The sequence below is a fragment of the Balaenoptera physalus genome, assembly GCF_965194825.1.
Source record: "Balaenoptera physalus genome assembly, chromosome: 3".
Lineage (NCBI taxonomy): Eukaryota > Metazoa > Chordata > Mammalia > Artiodactyla > Balaenopteridae > Balaenoptera > Balaenoptera physalus.
In genome coordinates this window covers 43,182,695-43,200,882 of record NC_138890.1, presented here as the reverse complement: position 1 = coordinate 43,200,882, position 18,188 = coordinate 43,182,695, and the positions used below count along the sequence as shown (strand labels likewise).

General features: G+C 41.1%; 1 protein-coding gene across 7 annotated transcripts in view; it reads right to left on the bottom strand.

Moving 5' to 3' along the window:
* EBF1 (EBF transcription factor 1) overlaps window positions 1–18,188 on the bottom strand; it is a 393,420-nt gene that overhangs the window by 19,643 nt on the left and 355,589 nt on the right. For all 7 annotated transcript variants that reach the window (XM_082453917.1, XM_082453918.1, XM_082453919.1 and 4 more), the window contains exon 11: window positions 14,453–14,541. In XM_082453917.1, coding sequence (XP_082310043.1) covers window positions 14,453–14,541 — 89 coding nt within the window. The remainder of the gene's footprint in view (window positions 1–14,452; window positions 14,542–18,188) is intronic.

The window sequence follows — 18,188 nt, the reverse complement described above, 5'->3', positions numbered from 1 at the left end:
TCAATACCCAGAGCTCTCATCACCATTCAATCCTCTGAAAATGAAGCTTGTGAATCTCACTTCCTAGAGTTGCCTCCTTCTTCAATACAAAGAGCCAGGACATGCTTTCTACTAGGCACGTTGCCACCGTAGGTGGGTCAGCAGCCAGCATTGCTTCAGACCAGCAGTCTTGAGGACAGTGCATGAACCTGACTTTGTGTCCTGGAAGTGACTCCCTTAAATGATATCTCGCCTATTTTAAAATGTCCTTCATCGTGGTATCAACTATGGGGTTTAAGGGAGAGCCCACTTTTGGCTCAGCTTTGCCAATGTGATTCAGCTTCTATTAGTTATTTCTGCAAATGGGAAGGAGAAAGGAAATTTCTGGGTCCTCTATGAGTTAGTGCAGCGGACCTGCAAGGTGCTTGGATTTCGGTGACCAGAAAATTGCTCTCACCTCCATGTCATTACGCTCCCAGTGAACTAGCCCCCAAGCGTGTTTGTGTTGGGGATCTAATATATTGCCTTTCAATCAGAGCTGAGAGCCACTGAACACACAGACAGAACATGACGAGCAGGTCAGGAAAGCAATAAAGATTTTACAGAGCTGTCCAAGGTGCTAAATTTACTCAATAATGGGTTTGGCACCATAGTGTTAACCTCTCATTTACTACCAGTTTGAGGGACTAAATTGAAGTAGCTGACTTCATTTACCTTGAAATGTATATTTTATGACATTATGTAAGGAGATTGAAAGGGCACTGCAGTTTTAACAATTTAAAGGCTAAAGCATGTTTAAGATGAAACTTGAATATTTATTGTATATTGCACTTAAAGTATATAGAATGTTAAAATGTATTGATTAAATTTGTAAAAGGCATTATAAAAATGACAGGTAGTATAAAAGATGTATGCCTCTTAAAATCAAATTGATAGTATATGCTATCTCTTCGGTGGTCACAAGTGTAATTTTTTTGCAGTTTTATATGGTAATTTGAAAAATCTGTAATTTCACATTAGGAAATGATTGAGCCTGGGATGTTAAAGAGAGAAATTTCCCATAAGGGGACGAGCTGGATGTTTCATATAATCTTTTGTCTCTGAAATTGTTCCTAAAGTCTTATTTGTTGCGACATTAGGAGGGAGCATTGTGTAAGGATCCTTCCATTCTAATATGCAATTTTAGTATTTCTGAAAAGGGAGAGCACTTGACAAGTACTAATATCTAATTTTTCAAAGCGTTTATTTGTCAGGAGAGATTTTCTCTTCTTTTCATAATGTTTAAAACGTCTCCCTGCTTGCAGTTTAAAACATGAGGGTAGGAATTAGATTCTTCCAAGATAATTAATCCTATCCTTGGATTAAAAAAAAATACATATCCCATTGGGGAATTAAGAAGACAAATACTAGTACCCTAAGTATTGAAAAGCCCCAGAGTCTCCTTATAGAGCTAATGCTTGTTCTCCAACCTACATCCTGAGTCAGACTATTTTTCTTTTCATGGCTTTGGATTTCTTCTCTCTTAAAGAAAGAGAAAATGTATACTCCTTAAAAACAGCAAGAACTCTTTGCTGACCATTTCCTTTCTCAATTAAAACCTGTCTTTACCTGCCTTGCTATGACCATCGATTGATGATTATGTGAATGGGGATCTGGAGAGAGAAAAAAAAATGGATGAACCATACTAAATCTGCTTAGAGTTAGTAGAAACACTAGGAAGATTCAAGGATGAGTGGGGTTCGAGAAACAGTTCAAGTATAATTGGTACAAGTTTTACTATGTTTTGGAACCTTTATAATAAAAGAGCTGAATGGGCTACAAATGCAGAGAGAAGATTTGGCTTTACTTCGTATGTTGCAACCCAGTCAATTAGCAAATAATTTTAGAGTTTCCTGTTGTCCCAGCGGTCACACACCGATATTACTCTCCAGCACCTTTCAAGGCACCCTATCTTCCCAGAATTAAGGTACGGTGTTCTGTGGGGATTGCAAAAGATTTCCGCCACCATCTGGTCCTACCCTCTTTATCCAATCTCCTCTCCCTATACATCTGAAGAACTGCCCTCTATTCTGGGCTAGTTAGTCCTCCCCAGCCTAGAAGTAACATGTTGGGCTCCTTCCTATCTCCATACCTTTACTCATTTTGCCTTTACTTTATTTGGGAAGCTGGCTTCAGTCTGTGCCCATTTACAATATCTTCCCATCCTCTAGGGCCTGATAATGAAGGTGGTGCTGGTGGTGGTGGTAGAGTAGTGGAAAACATAACTTGTTTATGGAAAGGGAAACATTAACTCATTCAGTCTTCGTGGTGAGACTCCGTATCACCATTTGGCAGACGAGGAAACTGAGAGAGGTCCGCCAACTTGCCCTGACGTCACACAACTAATGAATGGCTGAGTAGGGATTCAATCTCAGGCCTGTTAGACATCAGAGCCTGAGCTCTTCATAATTACACTATCCTATCAGAACTAACCCCACCTTCACTGAGACCCCAGCTCCTAACCTCTCTCATTCCTCTGAAAAATAGCAGTGACTACACCGCCCAGCACTGCACAGAAGTGGACGCTGTGGGGTCATTTTGCTCTGGTCTTAAATGTGTGAGTCTGCAATCTCCACAACCAGACTATAGGCTCTTTGAGGTCTTAATCTCCTTCTCTAAGACCCTAGCACTATGTTCAGCAAAGCACAGCCCTTGAGAAATTCTTGTTGAAGAGCTTATTCTAAGATCATTACTGATTTTTAAAAGCGCATGCTTAATTTACATGAGGAAATGACCAAGTCATGTATTTGGCATAGTTTATAAAAGCAGAAGACTTAAATTTGGTGCTCCATTTGGCTCTAGACCTTTAAATCCAATATATAAATTCCCAAAGGTCAGGTCTTGATCACTGGGGGGTTTTCTAATACCACTTTTTTTTTTAAGTGAATTTGCTCCTTCACTCCTGCTGGCTTGTACTTACATTTTAATTTTGTGATTAATATAATGAATCATGTCGGGTACAGACATTATCTCAAGTTATAGGCTGCTAACAACATGAGGTTTGTCTTGATGTACATCAGCCTTTTATTAACTGTACTCCTAGGCTCTTAGAAATACTTAGGTATTTGCACACTCTTAGGAACCAGGCACGTCACGTCGGATATGCAGACACGGCTAATTCACCTTTCCTTCCACTTCATGACAATAAAACCTCTGAGGATTATTCACCTTCCATGTGAATCTTCTCTGCAGCATCTGATCTCAAATGTGTTGCTAATAAGCTCATATTCACTGGGCCCACCTAGCCTTCCAGAGAGAATGGCAAGGCTGTCTAACCATCCAATACTGAGCCCATTTATACACCCAGTTCCATGTTTTGAGTAATTCAAACCCAGATGAGCAGGGGAGATGGCCCGAACTTTCTTTCATTCAGAGCACATACAGACCAACTCATAAAGCCAGATGGGTACCCGTTTACCAACACAACATTAATTTCAAATCTCAGAATCAGATTTTGAGACTCTTGGAACTCCCTCATAAAATTAAAGCCCAGGGATGCTTCTGTAATTTGGGAAAGCAATCTGTGCTTGGCTTTATGCTCTCTCAATTAGAAAATAATGTTTTGCGGGACGTAGAAGAAAACAGAAGCTAAACGTAAGCATCAATTATCAAAGTCAAGTTGACCTGGGTGATTCCCGAGAAAGAAGTACAATACTTTCCTGTCACTGCACATTTCCCTGACATCCATTTATCACCACTCTACTTTGCCCTATCAGGGGATTCAAGATACAGTGGGTTCAAATATCAGCAAAACAAAATGAAGTGGACTGGCAAAATCACTCCTGATTTAAAGTCGATAAGCACCTATCAATGAAATCAGCACTGAATCCGTTCACCTCCTCACTTTGGAGTTCACCATTGGGTCCAAATTTTAAACAGTACATTCAGCTTACTAGCCTTTAACTTCTAGCTCTTTCCCCACTTGCTTCTGAAAGTGTGGGTGACACTACTGATTAGAAAGTCTAAAAGCTGAAAAACTGATTGGAAGTTTCTGGCAGCCCATTTCCTGCAGAGCTGGATGTACAACGCAATAAATACTAGTTGACTGAGAGGTATTTCTGTGGAGGGTAGTTTTATGTCCCAACTTCCTTTGTGTTTATTCAGCCAAATGGAAAATTCCACAATGGTAGACTTTGCATCCTAAAAAATCATATAATGAGGGCAGCGAGGGAAGGAGTAAAACAAACCAAAATACTACTTGAGCACTGTTTAGCTTCCGATCCTCTGAGACATTCCTTAAATTTTTCATTTTTTCTGGTAATATGAACTTCTCGAAATAGAGCTCACCGCAGATCATTAGAAGCCTTTATTGTCACACTTTAAACACGCTTTACTCAGAAGCCCTATGACTGAGAGGAGTCACTCTCATCTAGCATAGATATAATTAAACATGTTTCCGTTGAAAGGGGCATTCTCATTATGGCTAAGGACCACTTTAGAGTAAATTGAAATGGAAAGGAGGAGCATAGATGAGGTGTAGGTAGCAAGTGGTTATTTCTAGGGAGGCATAAAATGCCAAATGTGTAACAATTATATTTTACAACCGTGCATTCTAAAGACTTCATAGCATTTTATTATAGAAGAAGCTTCAGCTGAAGCTTGCTGAACATTCTAGTGCACACTCATTGCCCATAGTCTTTAAAGAAAAATAAAATTCAAACCATAATCACAATCTGCAGAAATTTGCAAAACAAAGGAATTAAATATTTTGAAAGGGTCTACTGCTGTTCACACAAGAGGCATCGAAAGTGTTCTAGTCTAAAGAAAATGCAGGGGCTTGAAGGGGGGGCTTCTGAACCTCCTCTGATTTTAAAGTTGATTTTGTGTTCAGATTAGACGACACCCTCTTACTTCTCAAACGTATGATTATGTATCATCGTGCCGCATGGCTGGAGACGCGCCCGAAAGCTTTGCCTTTGTTACAAACGTGGAAGACTTCTGAATCACATGAAATTAAGGTAGGTTGTAAGCTAACGCAGCTATATCAACGTGAGACATACTAACTTAACATGACTGACTTTTACAGTGGAAAGGAAAAGGCTGTTTTCGGGCAGCTGTTATTGCCTCAATGGAAAAAAAAAAAAAATCAATGAAAGTGAAACGAACAAGAGATTTTGTCTGAGTTGCAGTTAATACCACTGAAGAGCTATGGATATTAAAAGGTCAACAAATAAATTAGCCAGAGTGTTATGAAATGAATGATTTGGCTTATAATTTTATTGAGTGAAAATTGTTCACTGCCTATTAGACCAGGTAATTTTTATCTGGTGCCTCAATTACTGTTCCGTAAGCAATAATATAGTTGTAAGAGCTGCTGATTCGATCGCGTGACCTCTGAGAAGCTGGCTAGGACAGCTGACTTTACTATGATGGATAACTAAGCTTGGTCTCCACGAGGTGCCAAACCTCCCTTTCCTGCAAGGGGATCTCATAAAAGAAACATTACACTTGATTCATTTTACCAAAATGTTCGACTTTTCAAGTGTCAGCAGTTAAGTATAAATTGTGAAGCCAGGTATTCCTGAGAAGAGTGATGACAATGGCTTTCCCCCCCTCTTTTTGGTCTCCTGGCATTCTCTTCTAAATGGTGTCATGGTAATTGGTGAATGGGAGCCTGGGGTGCTTCCCGGCACAAATACAGTGAAAAATGGTGTCTGCACCCTTGTGAATATGACCTGCTTGGAGGTACAGAGCTGAACTTGGTAACCTCTGGCTGGCTCTTCTTATTCCAATTCATTGTACTGGTTTAAGACCAACGCTCTGGGTTAGATCCTGCTGAGTGGCCTTGGAAATCGACTTTCTGATCAGGATGAAAGTCTCTGCTGAAAGAGAAGGCTGTGGACAGAGGTGGCTTTTTCAGGGCTAGGTTGTAAAGTCAGCACATGAAACAAAAACTGCCTAGAGTCAAAATTACCCTTGAAACTCTTTTAAGTTGCCAAGGCCTGGGCTCTTAGAAACACAGAAGCCAGAAATTAACTACTTGCGTTTCTCTTTGTCTTTTGGCTGTGGCTTCCCTTTCCCTAGGGCGAAGGACAATAAATATCTAGTTTGAAAATAAAAGGACCACTGAGTAAACAAAGAGTCTTATTGTCGTATGTATGTCCCTGTATGTCTGTGTATGCGTTTGGTGTGTGTGTATACAAATGTATGTGTATATTTATATTTTTGGACAAGTGCATGTAGTTAAACTTGAGAAAGTGATATGTGCAGGCTGGAACTATACTGGACTTTAAGGATATCTAAGGAAGGCAAAAATAGAGTTGCTTTTGGTTTCTTAAATTGTTGAACATCGTCAGTTATGATATGTACCTCCAGAAGAACGGTATCTGTAAATGATGATTCCCAAGGCTTTACAGATGGTCCTGACTATAACTGCAATTAAAATCCACTGCCTCAAGACTGCTGGGGCTCACTTCTTATTACTCCAGTGGTTAATTGAAGTGTTACTCAAGGCTGAAAATAGTAAGCACGGCCAGAGGCCTCCTAGTGTCTCTGTTTCTAAGGGCTTCGGTCTTGAAGAAGAGGATGTTGGGTGGTTAGGAGGAGAAATGAGCCCCTGGTTCCTCCTGTGACTTCTCCTTGAACTAATGAGTGATTATATTCAAAGCCCCTGTACACGGGGTGTGATACCAAGGTTAAACTTAGTCCCCCCCTTGTCAAGAGCTCAGTGCTAAAAGAACTTGAAGGAGGTTCCGGAATTCAGCTATTGGAGTAACTGTTATTACAAAGTCCCTACAGCAATGACTCTGGGGCTGAAGAGAAAGAAAATTATCTCCCAGGTTTGTACGTGTGTGTTTTTAACTCCTGCTGCCACTTTCCCCAGGCTAAGCTATCTGTGAGCTACCCTCAGTCTACGCTACCACCTTCCCCTTTCCCCCCTGGCCAAGCTTGAGGGATTTAAAAAAATTGGTTTACAAAATTGCCTTTTTTCTTAAAATTCCCTTTTCTTAATTCTAGGAAGCAGTGCTTAGAGATACTGGCTCTGGAGTCCAGTAGAGTTGGCTCAAATCCTTGCTCTGCCATTATTTTAGCATTGTAAATGCATGCCTCCGTTTCCTCAACTGTAAAGTACGGTGCAGACCAGCATTTGGCTCAGCAGACATACAGTGAGTGCTTACTGAGCAAGAGGCAGCAATAATATTGATAACCCTCACTTGTTTTCCAGAGAACTTGGGCAAATTATATGCATTCTTAGAGTCAACGCTTCGAGTGCTACTTGAGGTGCAATCCTATCTGCAAAACACTGGGAAAGATTCTGAACAGACTAATGGTGAGGAGGTCTGGTGAGGTAGAAAACCTCCCCTGACAGCTGTGTGAGTGGTCCTTTCTGAGCCTCAGTTTCCTCATCTCTAAATCGGGCATGATTCAATAATGACAGAGTAACTTACTGCAGAGTCAGTCAATTAAAGATAAAATAAATAATCTAAAAAAAGTGAGAATTAAAACTTTCGTGGGGGTCATGGCCTTTTTAATGAAGCTATAATCTCACTCCCCAGAAAAATATGTGCATATGTGCATGCATGTGTGTGCATACTCATGACACACACACACACACACACACACACACACACAATTCTATATACAATTTCAAGGGTGCACAGAACTAGGCTAAACTCCCCTGACAAAAGAAGCATAAGTAGGAGGGGCTACCAAGCCCCTAAACTGAGCATATCATCAAAATGGGGAAGTGGAATTTGCCCGTGAGTTTTCTGGCAGATACGGAGGAGAGAGGGGGAAAAAGAACTGCATTCCATAGTGTGTGTTTTTGACAAGAAAATGCAGAGACAAAATGGTTTTGGGAATCAAACTCAAGCATGCTTTTGCTAAGAGCTGAATATACTGTATGATTTGCTTTTGTTGCTATATTTTTTTGTTTGAGTCATTTTGGTTCCCAGATATAATGTTAGTAGATTTTCTTGAAATTAAAAAAAATAAATAAATGAATAAGACGAGAGCACGTCCAGTGTCACAGTGAGGAAGATAAAGATGTATGGTTTTTCTTTATCCTTTTCTGAAACCCTTAGTCATCCCCTTTTCTGCTAACAGGCAATGTGGTTATGCAAAAATTTCTTATTTGTATTTTCACTGATGCAACTGCAGGTTCTGAATTACGGATAGTCTTTGCATAAAGACTAAAACAATAAAAGCATAATTAGAATACGTGGTATACAGCCGACTCCAGTTTTATTTTGCCCCAGCTCTGTATTTATGATAAATCACTAACACGACCGCTCTTTAGGGAGGGTGATTTTGGGTCTCGTCTCTCCATTGAGCAAAAACAGTGCCTGTGACTCGAGGCTGAATTTCAATTCTGCAAGTGTACCGTGGAACTGAATAATATTTGGCACAATGCAGTGCACAACCGAGCCACTAAATGGCTGATTTACTAAATTATTATTAGATGAGCCCTTGCTGTTCCAAATGAAAGTGCAGTCACTGTCTTCCTTCGTGGTGTGTTCAAATTGTTCTGTGTTTAAATATTCAGCATGAGGCTAATGTGAACTGATGAACTGAGGCTATAAACATTCACTTTCAATACAGATAGAGCGACAGAGATGAAACATATCATGTGGCCTGCGGAGGTGAAAATGATTTATATTTAAGGATGTTGCTGCCTACTTCCATTACTTTAAGGTACTCTTAATTAGCATTAAGAGTTAGAAATGACTAATTCCCATGTACAGGAAGAGGAGGCTGGGATTTTTTTTTTTTTTTTTTTTTGCACACCAGTGCAGGAGAAGTTACCACGAGGAACTGCTGCCTGTGTCGTTGTTCAGAACCTTGAGTTTTATTCTTGGCGGGGTGCACCGCACCAGCAGAGTCATGTGTCTGCTGGGAGAACTATGGTGTCCGACAGTCAGTGTTTTTTCTCAACCCACCCAGAGGGTCTACAGTCCATCCTCACTGCCATCCACCCCTCTGCAATCCACCTCCCTTACCATCGCACCTACTACACAACCACCCTAGCACCTCACTCTCCATCTCACCAAGCTTCTTTACTGACACCTGCTGGAGTGAAGAGCAACCCTTTGCTCCTTGGGCAAAGATAACCCCCTCCCTCCTCCTTCCTCCCCTTTGAGGGCAGTTATAGGCAAGCACTTAAAATACTGTGATCACTTACAGTAGATTAGAATTTTTTATGGGTACCGTGTTGCCATAACAACACGAAGACAGCAGATGACTTAAGCTAAGCTTGCAAAGCAAAAGGCTGCTCATCTGGCAGTTAAAATGAATACAGTTCATTTCACAAGTTTCCCATATGGACTCTTAGTGTATGGTAATGAGGAGACCATATGGTGAGAGAAAATGCACTGAGAACAATTGGGTTCCACTGGCTGAGTGGGAAGTTGGGAGAGAAAACCCGGGTGAGAGATTCTGGTGCGTGTGCTCTCCGGGTTCAAGGTTTGCTTGAGGTTTGTTTGGGATGGTTGTTTTCCGTAGGGGTTTCACGTTTCTTAATCTGTTCCTTAATATGTCAGCTGTGCGAAATGACAAACATCTTGCAAATTTTGCAATATCATTCATCACAAACTGTCAGCAGTGTTTGCAAATCTGACTTGCAAGATCTTTTAAATGTGTTGTTCTTAAAAGGCAACAGTACTAAGTTTTTAGACAAAGTGCAGGAAAATTTCAGTACTTCTGACAAGCAGAAACATTAACAGTAATCATTTTAAAAACACTCGCATCTTTTGCCTGCATGTTTAGCTGTAAATAATGCTAGAATGTATAAAAGCTTTAAAGTAAAATGTAATAACTACGTTTTATTATGTTTCATAAAGGATAAAGAAAATGCTGTGTGTATGTGTTATCTACAGGTGCGGATGTAGGGAGGTGGATGGTTCCCATTCCCCTTACTGCCCACCGGATTGGAAACCGGGCAGGACAGCTTGAAAAAGGCTCTAAAGTCAATTCTGTACTATACATGCTTCATAAAAGATGAATATAAATGCATTAGTTAGACGCGGTGAGCTAAATTAGAAGGTCAGGCAGGGCTAGGAGGGCTGAAAAATCGCACAACCAATGAGTGTAATTACTCTTTTTTAAGTCTATTAAGTGGTGTTGCTCTAGCAAGGCTCAGGGATATAGGACATGAAGAACAAGATAAAGTAATGTGTATTTATTACTCCCACTGGATCAATTTACCAGATATTTTCAGCTCCATAAAGCAAAACACACAAATGCCACCTTTGTTACTCTTCTTAAACTGCTTTATTTTCTCTAAAAGAGGGACTGGCTCTGGAAGAAAAAAAAACACGTTTGCCCTGTGGAGGTCCCCACGCAAACCCCTCTGGGTGGGGAAATGAGAGAAAGCTGGTGCGTATTTGAGTAGGACGGGGCTGAGGTTAGGCGAGAGACAGGAGAGAGAAGCCAGTCACCTCAAGGCAGAAGTATTTGGGTTTCCAGACCCGGGAGGGAAATGGGAACTTGATGCACTGAGGCCGGAGGCCCCGGGTGCGAATCAGTTTTCCCACGTGCTTGCCGTGAGTGGTAGCATGCCACCAGCCCTCTGGGAACTCTGACCCTGTGAAGTGGGGAGTACCCATCTTGCAGGGAACAGTAGCCCCCATTTACTGAAGTCTCACTACATGCCAGGGAGACCTCGCTGCGTACATTATCTCATTAACGCCCAACAGCCATGCTGGGGGGCAGCTGCTTTACAAAGGAGAAAACCGGGGCTGAGAAGGGTGAGTCCCGTGCACGGAGCAGTGCAAGTGGTTTTCAAAATCCACGTCCGCCTGACCTGAGAGCCCACTCTCTTGGCCTCAGTACCCTTCAAAAACCTCGATAAAGCCGTGCCAGGCACATCGAGGGCATGACGCAAAGGTTACCTGCTCCCTGGGATTCACTGCAAACGCACGGAATGCCAGCCCAGCTCGGTGCCTCTGTGCTAATGCACACTGACCACTCAGGAAGACAACTAACAAATCGAGAGGGGACAGAGACCCCTCTGGCCTTCAAAACAGAGACAGCCCCTCGCTCAATGTTCCTGGATGGCCTCGTGCATGTCAGCATCTCAGCGTGTCTGACTGACCACAGCCCCCATCCCCCTCCCCTCTACATTATACGAAAAGTCAACCTTTGCCCCAAAGTTGGTCACATGTTCCTCTCCCTCTTGCCAGGATCCAGGGAGGAAGGCACGTCTGTAGGACACAGAGTAGCATGTGCTGCAGCTGAGAAACCTTAGCCTGCCCTTCTCCACGTGCACATGGAAAAGGAAACCAAAGCACATCTGGGGTTAGCATAATTATAGTATTTTAAATGTGTGTGTACAGCAACTATCACTGACGGTGGCTTTCAGGGACAAAATAATTTACAGAGGAGGATTCGGCTTGCTCCCGTTTTCTCGTTTGGTAAATAGGAATGATGTCTGCTTTCCCGACATCTCTCACAAGAGTAGCCTCCAATAAAACAACGCATGTACAAGTTCTTTGAAAAAGCACAAGCCAGTATACAAAGGCATATTCTTATGGAAAGCTGTCTGCTTGGTCTTTGGAGCAGTTTCATTTGACAGAATATGTGGGTGGTTGTATGAATCTAGCTTTGTCTATTCGCAAACACATGGGTTTAATAAAGTGGAGTTTGTTTTTTAAGGTGTGTGGTCCGTGGCTCACTGAAACACTCCTGTTTTACAAACACTGACCATGATTCTAAGAAAGGCGGAGCCCGTTTTCATCCCCCTAACAATGGACAGCGGGCTATAAATCTCCCAGGTCCACAGGAATACCTCGTGCTGGCTCCATCCGCCACTTCCTGACCCTGCTCTTGAACTCTCACTCCACCTTCGCGTTCGGAGCCAAGAGGACACCACTCTGATCTGAGTCACACAGAGAGCTTCCTGGGGTGGGCTCTGGCCAAAGTCCTCGCACGGTCCAGTGGCTGGATGCACACTGTGGAGTGTTTCCTTAACACACAAACCCATTGTGTCCTTGATTACTCTTCCCAAACCCAGGAAAACGGGGCTGGGAATTTCACCATCAGGCCACCGGGGACAGAGTGACACGTGCCTGTGCTATTTGTTCAACATTTCTGAACGTGATGTGCAGCCGTGAAAATGTTATTAAAAGTAAACACACAAAACTCAACCATATATTCCTGTTTTCTCTCCTTTCTTTATGAATAAGAAAAGTACTGCTTGGTTCCTGTAGACCTCAACCATTAAACCAAATCTGTCTCCTGTTTTTCAATCAATATTTATAGAGTGGCAATGGTGGGCCAGAAACTATGCTGAGGCACCCACAGGATTACTTCTTTTTATCCTTATGTGATCCCAGTGAAGTTGGCACGATTATTTCACCCCCATTTTATAGATGAAGAGACCGAGACACAGAAGATAAATCACACACTCCACTGCTGACCTGAATTAGGATTTCCTGCTCTGCAGAGATTGGGTAGGAGAGCTCTCAGAAGCCAGGGTCCCACTCTCACTCAACTGGCAAATAATTATAGCTACCTTCTGTTGACTGCTAAATACGTGATTAAAGCAACCCAAGAAAGTAGGAAGTATTACCATCTCCATTTGACAGAGAAGGAAACTCAGGCACAGAGAGGTTAAGAATGTGGCGGGGGGGAGAAAGAATTTTGACCCAGACCACAGAGCTGGTCGGTGCCGTGGCTCTGAGTGTCACCTCACCCGGTCCAGCTCTCCAGTCCCTTCAGCAGACTCTAGGGACATCAAATGCCAAATGAAAGTGAAAATGGTCCCCAAATGGAAACAATGGGAAGAATCTGGCAATGCCCTCATGGCTTCTTCCCACCATTGGGTGGACACACATTATTTACATCTTCGTGCTATAAAATTACCGATTGTTTTCCCATAGGAGATGCATGGGAGCTGGGTTCTTGCCAGACAAAGGAACCTAAAGGTAATTCTCTCCATGGCACACCCATCTGTGGAAGCAGAGGGTCGTTCACTATTACTGTTAGATTCTGTAACTGCTCACCAAGAATAAGGGTGAAAGGGAAGGAGGTGTAAGATGAAGGCCCCTTTCAAAGACAAGGATATGTACAGACCGACACATCATATGATTTCTTCCTCAGGTGAAATGCTCTCAAGATGTTTTTTTAAGGTGAACAGCGCTCAGTGGAAGTGAGGCTGTTATGGGAACTCAGGGTTGAGACTGAAGGCTCTGTGGGTCTTCCCCTGGGGTCTAGGAGAGGGCAGAATTTGCTTGTCACGGTTCTTCCTCTCTCTGGGCAGGCAGTGCCCCTTGCCCACCCCCCAGCCCCTCACATCTGTGCATCAGTTTCGGCGGGGAGGGGCAGCTTTCTCCTGGGCAGGCCTGTTCTGACAGTGGTCCTGCCCCTTCAGTGCAGCAGGGCCCACAGGTAAGACGTGATGATGAAATGATCCCCCAAAGAGGTTCGCTGAGCTAGGAAGGATGCCAACTTCATTTTTGTAAGTGTATTACGAGCAGAAACAGACCTGGAAATGACATACCTCTAGACTTGCTGTGGCATGGAGAGGACCTTTCCTCTACTCATTTAATTTATACTAATTTTTACTTGTGTAGTAAATGAAATTTCATTTTGCTGTCAGTAAACAGTGAATGGTAGCTCGACCAATTCTGTTCGTTGAACTTCTTTAGCATTTAAATGTTCTCTCCTCTGAGTCCTCCCAGAACTTTGGTTGCACTTTTGTTAAATGTACCTATTGTTTTCTGTTATGTATGGCATTGTATTTGGCTTTCTCTCCCACAGGGGGTCCGAGTTCCTTGGGTACAGAGATGGGAATATCCCCAATATTGACGACAAGTACAGAATAGAAACCAATAAATGTGCATTTCCTTTTTTTCTGCATTGGCAATTAATAACATTGCTGTATGACATATATTGCTCTATCTTGAATTTGTGTCTAATTTCTCCCACTTGTGTCTTAGGTGGGATGCCTCTGGAGGGAACAGACTCATGTCTGAGTAGCCCCGGTGCAAGGTGTGCCAATATGCTTTCCTTTGAGCTCTAGCTGTTCTCCCCTCACCAGAAATAAGTAAAGATCCTCATGGGGGTAGAAAAGCCATGTTCTTTTTCCTCTTGAGAACCGATACGATATAATGATTAATAACCTGGACTTAGGAGCCAGGCTTTAGAGGTTTGAATCTCAGTTTAGCAATTTACATGCTGTGTGACCTTGGGCAAATGATTTAACCTCTCTTTGTTTGGTTATTTTCTTCTCTAGAATAGAGGTGGTAATTGCACCAACCTCAGAGGGTTTTTTAGAGGAAGATATGACATGATATAAGTAAAAATAAGTACAACATTACCTGGTACATAAGTGCTTGCTACTTTCATTATTGCTTACCTTAGAATACTAAATACACAAAGCACAAAAATATTGAGTTGCTTATCTATGAACTAACTTTTATCAATGGCAAAGTTTTCTGCCAATCACCCCAGCCCGTGTTTCCAGAGACCCCAACCCAAAGAGGAGGTATCCTACCTTTGGCAAGCGCTCAGGGTCGCCAGGGTGCCGGGGAATAACCTTCTGTAACCTCTGGAAACCATAATCGATGGTGGGTTCATTGAGCGCTGCAATGAAGAAGTCATACAATTAGAACAATTTCAGGAAATAAAACAGCACATGATTTGCAACACTTATGGCGCAGAAATAACTGGGAAGTCCAAAGTTTCATTGATACTTCTGAATTAGATCATAAAGTGATTGGACGAATGATCCCTTTTGGTGGGGACTGACTCATTCAGAAGAACATGAGTAGCAGGTCCTAAACTCTGCTCTTCTGGCCAAATTGTATATTCCTTACAGTGTTGAAAATGGAAGGTAAAATGGAACTTGGTGTGAGGTTTCAGGATTCCCTTTAGTCAGAAGCTTGAGTTAAAACACTGGAGGGCTTGGCCAAGGGTATCTACAGTTATAAAGAGCAGAATTAAAAGTACTTGCTTAGCTACAGAATATCAAGTGGACCTCAGCTGATACAGTATCGCAGTGCCATCGGGAGCAATTAAGTGTGGTGGGGCAGAGGAGACCAGATCTCCTCGGGCCAGAAAACCTCTTCTACCCTTGGAAGAGTCCGAAAAGAGACAGGTATTGGAAATGCCCTTGATACGACACCCTCATATCTAAGATGAAAGACTGATTCACCAATATCAGTATTATTTCAGGAAAAGGCTAACCTCTATGGAGCAGTAGCTCAGAGCAGCTGACCCTCCAAGAAGAATTTTTTTAAAAGACTAAAAGAAGAGCAAACCTGTAATAATATTTGGAGACAGTGGGCCTTCTTGTACCCATATCGATTATATCTTCTTCAAAGCATCCTACAGTTCAACTCGATACAAACTGGACTCTGGTGTATCACTTTTGAAATTCCTCCCCAGGATATGAAATATCTCCAGCTTTGCTCGCCTGACCAGGAAAAGATGGCGGCTCCATCCTCCACCCACATCCCCCGTCTCCTCTAAGTAATGAGTCGGGTTTTTTCTTCTTTTCTTTTTTCATGTAACCAAAGTACTCAACCACATATTTTCTCCCATAAAAAGACAGTCTTTGACATTTAGCTATACATTTAGAAAACAAGTTGCCACATGCTTTACTTAAAATGCATTTCCATTAACCTAAATTTAAAAAGTAAGATTCATACTACTACTAACTTTAAAAAACTGTATTAAATTCAAATAGGTCCCAAGGCTAATGGAAGCAATTTGTATACCAACCCAAACTGACTGGCCCACTTTTCAAAATACAGGTATGATAATCTTGTGGTTTTAAAAGGACATTTAAATTGAAAGACTGTGAATTTAGTACATAATTATACCAATAGAACCCTTTAACTTGTCAACTTGTAAATCTAAAAGGCTATCAATCATTTCTAAAGAGGAAATAAACCTTAAAATTCCTTGATTGACAGTGCTTACTTTTTATGTAAGAAAAAAAAAAAGGAGAAAAAAAAAAAAAAAAAGGCTGCATAAAGTGGCCAGAAATCCATTTACAAAAGTACATTGTTTTACATAGGTGAGTAAAAGCCAATAATTACACCTCCAAAAGACATATAAATCAGAGTAAGTACTTTTTCCTCACTTGTACATTTTAAGTTGGAGTGAACTTCAGGTAACTTTTTTTAAGAAGATTTTTTTTTCCTAAATGCAATGCTTGTTGAAGTTGTTAATAGAGTAGCCATTTAAGACAATGTAATCATTTTTGCAAATATGAGGTTTAGCCATTTCCCCCACCTTCTCCCCACCCCCTTCCAAAGGGTAAACTTTCAACCTGTCTCTTGTGGAAATTAACTAAAATTACACCCAGGTGTACCAAATCTCTCTCTAGTGGTACATGAGTTAAGGCACAATATTTATTGTTCCTCCCATTCTATGAATTACTTTGTAAACCCTTGAGAAAAATTCTTTTTTCTCAAATTAGACTTGTAGAGAAAGAGCCATACAATTCTCTACACAGGGAAGCTGTGACTCATAAAATCCCAGTATTTAATAAAGAAATGCCCGAGAGTGAAGGAATGGGCACCCAGGCTAAGCTGTGTATCACATCTATCCGCCACCCATAATGCTAATTGCCAACAAAGATGTTTAACCATAAAAATAGCTTTAGGCAATTAAATGTATCATTTTAACACTTGAAGATATGATTCAGCATCCTGAAAATTCTAATTCTTGGTTTTATTTTTCAATGTAAGCCACCAATAAAACTTGACTTGTTGACCCACCGCTCCAGTTGTTTGCATAATGAATTAATTCCTACTGTGTCAAGAAACCCATGGTTGTTAATTGAATGACTGATGTATTGGGGGGAGGATATGTTTCTCTGACCATAGGAACAACTCACAACAGAATGACTGACATTCAGTATCCACAATTAAAAGAACTGATTCAAATATCATATGGAACTAATAGCTAAAGAGCTGAGGAGAAGTCATTCTGCTGCCAGAAAGAGTAATTGAATTAGATATATTAAACTCATTATTCAAAGAAAAATAAGCATCTAGTCTATGGAAGTATGCTATGTGAGAGGAAATATTTCAGTAGAGGGACAAAGGCTTTTAATTTATTTCCCATGCCTTTATGATTTGCTCCACACTCGTATTTTTTAATATATGAACCTGCCCTCGATCTACATATTGAATATTACAATGGCATTGTCTAGTGCTGTAAACAAAGATAACACTAAAGATATGCAAGCAAAGTTCGTTGTCTTAAATTCAAAGGTGCCTGATGATCTCTCTGATTGCAGTGACTAAAGAAAAAAACTAAACCAATTATTGAGTGAGAGGGGCCATCTGATAGAGATTGTTACTTTAAAAAAAAAACCCTGAAAACAGATTAACTGTCTAGGGAGGGGGATGGTTAAATTACGGCACACCCATAGGAATATGATGCAGTCCTCAAAAGCAATGCTTCTGGAAAAAAAAATAGGGAAAAAAATTTACTGGTATAAAATATATTGCTATGTCAAGAAGCAGATTACAAGAGCACATGTGCAATATGGTTACTTTTTTTTTTAAATGAACATATACAGAGAATAAAGAAAAGGTTTCTGTGTATAAACTGCCTAACAGTAGTTATTTCTTAGAAGTGAGTCTTGAAGTGCTTTTCTTCCTTCTCTTTATGCTGTGCATTGTCTACATTTTCCACAATGAACATATATTACTTTTATAATCAGAGAAAAAGGTTAAGAGCAAGAGAGTGTTTCCAAGATGGAATCTGACCTGCTTGTATAAAGTAATGACATAAGAAACTTTGCCTGAAAAAGGGTCTGTATACCCTTTAATAACATTGCCTAGGTTATTACAGACCATAAGAAAAATAAGTAGTATACGTTTGGCCAGTTGTATAAATATGTGACTATTCATAAACTCTCTGAAAATCAACAGAGAGAGTAACGGGGAGGAATCATAAAGAATGGCATATTTATTTTCATCAGTGAGGGTAGTCGTACCTTAGGGACATACATCTACTCTGCAAGAATGTAATATAAAGTTAATCCTTCAACAAAGTGACCTCATTGTATTCAAGCACAGGGCTCAGGGGGCACCAGAAGAAGAAGTGGGACTAGTCAAGTTTTTCCCCCTAAAACTTGAGACAATTCCGAGAATCCAGGAGAGAAAGAAAAAAATTTAACTGCACATAATTAACCACAAATAAAGCATGAGTATCTTACGTTGTAAAAAGAAAAAACAGATGAAATTGTAAACTGCAAAAGGAATGCAATG